This window comes from Amyelois transitella, chromosome 21 (genome assembly GCF_032362555.1).
Source record: "Amyelois transitella isolate CPQ chromosome 21, ilAmyTran1.1, whole genome shotgun sequence".
Taxonomy (NCBI): Eukaryota; Metazoa; Arthropoda; class Insecta; order Lepidoptera; family Pyralidae; genus Amyelois; species Amyelois transitella.
In genome coordinates, this window is record NC_083524.1 from 7793946 (window position 1) to 7801224 (window position 7279).

At 34.9% G+C, this 7279-nt stretch overlaps 1 protein-coding gene across 1 annotated transcript; it reads left to right on the plus strand.

Moving 5' to 3' along the window:
• The first annotated feature begins 1771 nt into the window (after positions 1-1771).
• Positions 1772-6184, plus strand: LOC106134847 (ommochrome-binding protein). Its single transcript, XM_013334988.2, has 2 exons — positions 1772-1983; positions 5292-6184. Exon 2 carries the CDS (start codon positions 5297-5299, stop codon positions 6182-6184), a length of 888 nt encoding a protein of 295 aa, XP_013190442.2. The 5' UTR covers positions 1772-1983; positions 5292-5296.
• Positions 6185-7279: the final 1095 nt, after the last annotated feature.

The window sequence follows — 7279 nt, forward strand, 5'->3', positions numbered from 1 at the left end:
GGGTAGACAGAGCCAACAGTCTTGAAGAGACTGATGGACCACGTTCAGCTATTTGGCTTTAAGAATAGAATTGAGATTCAAATAGTGACAGGTTGCTAGCCCATCGCCTAAAAGAAGATATAAGCCTATCCCTTAGTCGCCTTTTACGACATCCATGGGAGAGAGATGGAGTGGTCCTATTCTTTTTCTATTGGTCCCGGGAACCACACGGCACGTCACATTTATTAGTTATTTAGCTTCTAAGCGCCATTCATTTAACCAAAACACACTGCAAAAACGTTATAAGTTTCCGCACTTAACGTTGCGGCTTTCCCGCCAAATTCAAGGGCTTAACTTTATAAACAGAAGCGGTGTCGCCTCCCTCGGCGAGCCATTTAACTCTCTTTTGATGTACGCGCCCTACTTTCTCAGTTTTTTGCATTTTTCATCTGTGTACGTGGCAGCTTGTTGTATAACGGATTATTTTGTTTGATTTTATGTCAGTAGAAGGAGTAAGTTAAAGTTATTATGGATATAAAGGAATGTTTTTACGTAGGTATGAGTTATAGAAGGGAGGTGTGTGTTAAAAGTATATGATACTCGTATTGTGTGAAACTTTTAACTTATTTATGGATTTGTCATGTTTAATCGCTATCGAGTCATGTTTTGTGAAGAAATCTGCACATTCAGATATGTAATGTAACCATGATCGATACAATACGAGTTAGGTTCACCTGCAAAAGGTTGCGGAGATCACATGTGATTCGCTTCGTGCAAAAAACCTGACTCACTCAATCCAAGATCTATGGTCAAAGGCATACCCCGGGCTCTTCTCCAGAGTGGTGAGAATGCAACCGGGACTAAAGTCAAGAGGAACAAGAAGAATAAGAGAGACTCGAGAGGTTTCTCCTGAATAATTGCAACACAAATTAACTTAATCGCGTTCAGGGCTTGATCATTGAACTCAGAATCTCCCGAGTGCCGGCTTTATCCATCAGGCCATGAAGGTTCCCCAATTATTTTGATGTAAACGATGGGAAATTTATATGAAAACAGACGAAATGTGTGTCCGGCTGTGTCGTACTATCGTCATTAACATTATGGACAATGCCAGCTTATTGTTCCCTCGCGCCGGTCAGTTTGCACCTTTATTCGGAGTCATACGCTGAATCGGTGGGCGCTGGGAACAAAAATGTATTGGATCGGCATTTCTTGTTGTCTGTTTATTCTTGATTCAATGAATCTTTTAATAAGATTAACTTAGTAGTTTAAATTTAGTCAGTTTATTTTAACTATAAATCATTGATTGTTTTCAGTTGAATGTTGCTTTTATAGCGAGGACATGAAAGACAATTTCGAAAACAATGTGTTTGTTTATCATAGAAAAAAAATATAAATCTTTATTTTAATAAGTAATTGAAGAACACCCGATTCATGCCAGGATGACGATTTACGAAAATGAGTAATATTTTTATTTGCAAATATAAAAATTACTCCTTCACAGTTGGCCAACTGTTTTATGTCATGACTGTTATAATTTAAAAAAATCAAATACATAATTAATTGGCAATTTATCTAAAAATTATAATCGTATCTACAGTTTCGACTGTTCGGTGCATTGACACTCGTAGATGAGTACTTAAGTCACCTTTTCATGCACTGTTAATATTTTATATTCTACTCCATAGTTTCGCTGTCCGCGTCCAATACCCACAGTGGTAATTCGGTATTTAACAGTAATGCGCTGGCGACGCCATACATTGTGATGTCCGGTGGAATCCAATACACACGGTTGTGTATTGTATACATATTTATCATTTTCGAGTGGCTTTACCCTCACTATTATGAATGTGTCAGTATTTTGTGAGGATATTCAGTGCTAGTTTTCAACGTTTATTTTTGAAATAGTTTTATCCGCGACTTCGTTTACACAAACGTCAGATCGTGAAGGAATATCAGGAAATTCTCTTTTTTGATAACGACACGGGGACGTATCGGAAAAAGGTCAGCCTTTTGTCAGTATTTACATTATCCCTTTACTATTTATTGTTAAGTATATGCTCTGTTTGTATGAATGCTCTTATGTCGGAAAGTTGTGGACGGATTTAGTTTTTGAATGAAATTTTGGAAAGAGGGTTTTCCGAGAAAGGTTTTTATCTCTACCCGTGCAAAGCCGGGTCACGTAGCTAGTTAAATAATTAACCTGGTCACTAAACCGAGCACTTATCAATCAACTCAGTCTATATTTATGACTATATAAATATGTCAGGGTCCCCCTGAAAAAGCTCAAGGCTATGTCGGCGTCTAAAAATAGTTTAAGGCTCAAACCAGATAGAAGCTCTTTGTAAAAACAATCAAATTCGCATTTCTTCTTATTTGTTATTTAAAATAAAAATAATAAATTGTAGGTTTTGTTATAATGAATTGTATGATAATAGACAAAAAATGACATTATTATTAACTTCATTTAATTTATTGACAAAAGAAAATGTAACTGTTTCTATTAATACAAAAGTATAAGAGACAAAAATAAAGATAAGGGACAGCGTGATAAATATAATAGAAAAATATAAAAGAAAATAGAGTGACAAGAATAGAAAAGGGGAATAATTATAATTTGGTTCTGTTGGAGAGGATGATTGACAGATTCATTTTGATAATGTTAATGGAAATGTTACAAGTGAAATGCCTAGATCAATGCATGTTTTAGGATATTTTATCATACCATAGAGTACATGTAATCGACTAGCATGCATCGTTCACGAATCACAGCAAGTGAAGAGATATAGTCTCTGCCTACAGTTTCGGGCAAGAGGTATGATGTATGCATGTGTCCGCGTCAGAGGCAAAAATATATACATATGGTCACGTCTATATCCCTTACGGGGTAGACAGAGCCAACAGTCTTGAAAAGACTGATAGGCCACGTTCAGCTATTTGGGTTAATAATAGAATTGAGATTCAAATAGTGACAGGTTGCTAACCCATCGCCTAAAGAAGAATCCCAAGTTTGTAAGGCTATCCCTTAGTCGCCTTTTACGACATACATGGGAAAGAGATGGAGTGGTCCTATTCTTTTTTGTATTGGTGCCGGGAACCACACGGCACCTAGGTATACCTATTTATAAAAAATTGCTTCCTGTCTATGTGAGCTGTCCCTTAGCTATTTGAAGTAAGTCGTTTACGGCCACAGTATAGTAAATTGTGTGTGGGAATACCACTCAATTAATGGTTGGCATAGTGTATCAGAACATTGATCGCTCTATTTTTACCCAAAGACAGAAAAAGAGCTACATTTTTGCGTTATAATATAGTTTTTGTAAGGTTAGTGTCATAGAAATATTAGCAGTAGAATTGTTTCTAGTCTGGCTAAGAAAAAAACATAGTGAGCTCCATTCTTCCCTTCCCGCTCAGAATGTAAAAATAAATCAAGGGAAAGACTTATAGTTTCATGAGAAAAGTTTATCATAATTTATAGTGAAGTAAAATCCCAACTCATATATAAATAAAAAATGGTCACAATAAAAAAAATACGATACGGGTATGACATACGACAGCCAATTATCTTGCAATTCACCTGGTTTTAAATATTTAAGCTCACGTCATATCGATCAGTGTACCCTCTGACCTTACTGCCAACGCCACGTACTCGATCCTCAAAAGAATAACCGTTAAATTAACGTTGTTAATTCATTCCACAAAGAATAATGACCAAAAAGGTTAGTGCCTAACAACCTTAGACTATTTTCGCGCTAAGTTATATTTGAAAATGGAGTGTTTCTTTTTTTTTTCAACCAGCGACGCAATGCGGTAGCTCTGCGTCTAATATTTCTAAATGGTAACGTGAAATATTCACTGTGTTTTAGCCGGTGAAGTCAATTGTTTCTGCCTGTGAGTGTATTATTTTTTTTGTGTGTGCCAGTGATTTATCGAAAAAACGAGTACGTATATGCGTGATTTTTTTCGTTTTATAAATTATTGCCGGGTGTATTTTTTTTTATTATTTGTTAGTGCTGACTTTTGGGATAAACTTATGAAACAAAATTGGACGGCTTTTTAAATGTGGTATTGGTACATTTACTTTTATTCTACATACACAACTTGATCTAAGGAAACAAATAGTCAAAAAAGGATTATTTATTTGATTTATTTACGTATGTATATATTTTTTATATGTATTGTTTTGTATAGATAGTATAGAGTGAAAAAAGAATAATTTAGTATTTCAAACTTTTACAGACAAAATAAAAACAGCGATGATTTAATTTATAGCCAGGAATTATTTTTGTTAACGCTACATTCTTTTTACTAACTTATTTAATTGAAAATATAAGAAAGCTAGATTAAATTTCTCTGCTATTTGTTATAAGTTGTTATTCCGAGACGCTCCATTATTATTTTCCAAGAAGATATGTTTCAATGGGTGTAGGTACAACGAGCTATTTTGAATCGCAAAAATACGATGTTTTACCTTATTTTTTATTAGTTTTAACGAATTGAACGGAATAAATCTCTCTCATTGTGCCGTGTGGCTCCCGGCATCAATACAGAGGGGAATGGGACCACTCCATCTCTTTCCTATGGATGTCTTAAAGGGCGACTAAGGGATAGGCTTACAAATTTGGAATTCTTTTTTTGGGCGATGGGCTAGCAACCTGTCATTCAATTCTATCGTTAAGCCAAGTGGCTGAACGTGGCCATTCAGTCTTTTCAAGACTGTTGGCTCTGTCTACCCCGCAAGGGATATAGACGTGCCCATATGTATGTATGTATGTAAATCTCTCTCATTTTTCTTGTTTCTAGTTTGCACCCTCCGCCACTATGATACGAGCCTCGGGTCCGCTTTCTATCTTTTCTCTTTTCCGGTCTTGATAAACGAAATATATATGTCTTCATTCTAGTACATTCTCCTGATTTTTTTTATGCTTCTCACATTTAACATAAGTTCGATTCGATTGTGATTACAATTTTTTAAATGTATACAGTGGGATAAGGTTATTTATTTAGGCAGTTTGTTACCGCTTCTTTTGCACTGACGCCTTGGAAGCGGCAGTAAACTTAGTTTTAAGTAATTTATTTGACGTCAACCAATGTTGTTAGACCATACGTTTTGACAATTATTAAGCGATATGAAGTATCCTATAATAACGAATAAAACTTTTGAATTTTGAATTTTTTTTAATTTGAATTTATTGCTTCTATTTCTGTGAAAATGAAATTTTGGATTGAACCACATTATCATCATACATCATCAAATCTTTTATACAATACTTTTATCTTTTAGAAACTTAACTAAACTTTATCTTTTCCAGAAACAATGATGTTCCTATCCATCATCCTGGTCCTCGTAGCTTCAGCCGCGACCCAGGAGGAAGAAGCATGTCCCACTTGCGTCAAAGTGGAGACTTCTTGCTACAACATCTCCTTTTTGTTCGACCTCAATGCGACCTTCAGAACTCACGTCATGGTCCACAAAATGGGCGTTCTTAGATATGACAACACACTATTTTATGCGTTCGAGCCACCCATTGAAGACAAGGAGTATTATAAAGTCGCCTACGTCAATTTAGACAATCCCGAACAGGACGGCATCATTTCTGATAATAACAATCAAATAATGAACCTTGGTACCTTCGACATTGACCAAGATAATTCTATAGTGTACCTAGGGGGCAGTAACGGATTATTTTCATTCGACAAAGATAAAAATTTGAAGTATTACAGCTCAAGAGGTGACAATATCAAAGCTGTTTTTTATAAAATGTACGTGTTTTTCGCGAAAACAAATGATTCTAGTATAGTTGAGAAGAGAGGTGATCAGTTCGAGATTATTGAAGAAGATTTGCCGTTGAAAACGTTTGTTATAACGAAGTATGATGAGATGGTGTATTTGAGTAATTATGGTCTGTTTTTGAAGAAGAAAGAAGAGACTGTACGGCTGTCGAAGAACGCATTTTTTAGAGGATTGACAATGGATTTAGATGGGGGTGTGTACGCTTGGTGGGTTGATGGTATATATAAGGTCATGATAGCTAAGAATTTGAACAGGTCAAATATAGTCAAAGTTGCTGATTTACCTTCCATAGGAGCGATGGCTTTTGATAATAATAATAATATATTGTACAATGACGGTAGAGGGTTGTATAGAATGACCAAATTGGGTAGTATGGCGGCTTGTAAGGATGAGGAAACTAATGTGCTGTGACTTCATACATCCTATTAGCGCCATGAGTAGTTAGCGTTTAAGATGGTGTAGATAGGTGAAACGTATCATTGCAATGTGTTCTTGCCCTATTTTTTACTGTTATTGCATAATCTTGATAGCTTTTAGCTTTTGGTTTTAAAGTTAAGAAATGATATTGATAAATATGGATTATTTTCGGAAAATATTTTATTAAACGTGCCGTGTGGTTTACGGCACCAATAAAAAAAAGAATAGAATCACTCCATTTCGTTCCCATGGATGTCATAAAAGGCGATTAAGGGGTAGGCTTATAAAATTGGGATTCTTCTTTAAGCTTATTCCACTGAATGTGGCCTATCAAGCTTTTCAAGAATATTGGCTCTACTCCGCAAGGCATATAATGCGATTATATGTATGAATGTATGTATTTTATTAGTTTTTTAGTTCTACTTTAAATTTTTTAGTTCTTTGTCTGCGCACATTATTGTCCGCATAAATTTATTTTAAGTTCCCGCTGGAATTATGGTAAAATTCTCTTAATACACCCTCACACCGTAAAATTTTAAGTCTAACCCAGCGGTTTCGGCTGTGCCTTATCTGTCAGCAAGCGGGAGTATGCTTTGTTAAGAGAAGTTATTTTATCCATTCAGTGTGCCAGTATTATTGGTCCTTCGAGCCGGATCAACATGTGCACATGAAATCTATAGATTTGGTCGCTGTATCACTTTCATTCAATTTTACACCGATCATACTCCTATTCGTAAGCAGTAAAGTATTATTATTAATAATTCTGTTAATAAGCTTTAAGATAGAATGCAAACCAAAGCTTAACAGTTGTTAATTGTTTTAAGTGTTATGCGCTAGTTATGTAGTATGCTTTTAAGTACTTACAGGAAGAAATTACATAGAAAAGTAGTACATATTATGCAATGCAAGCTTTAAATTAATAAGAATTAAATTTAATACCAATATTGGTGAAAAAGTGTTATTATTTTGAAGAAGAAGGTGTTTAATTTTTGTGTTACGTAAATTAATGCACAAATTAAATAAAAAAATTATTTACTTTCTTTTATGTATTTAATTAGGTATACCTAGTGCTTAAATAAATTTTGCGAT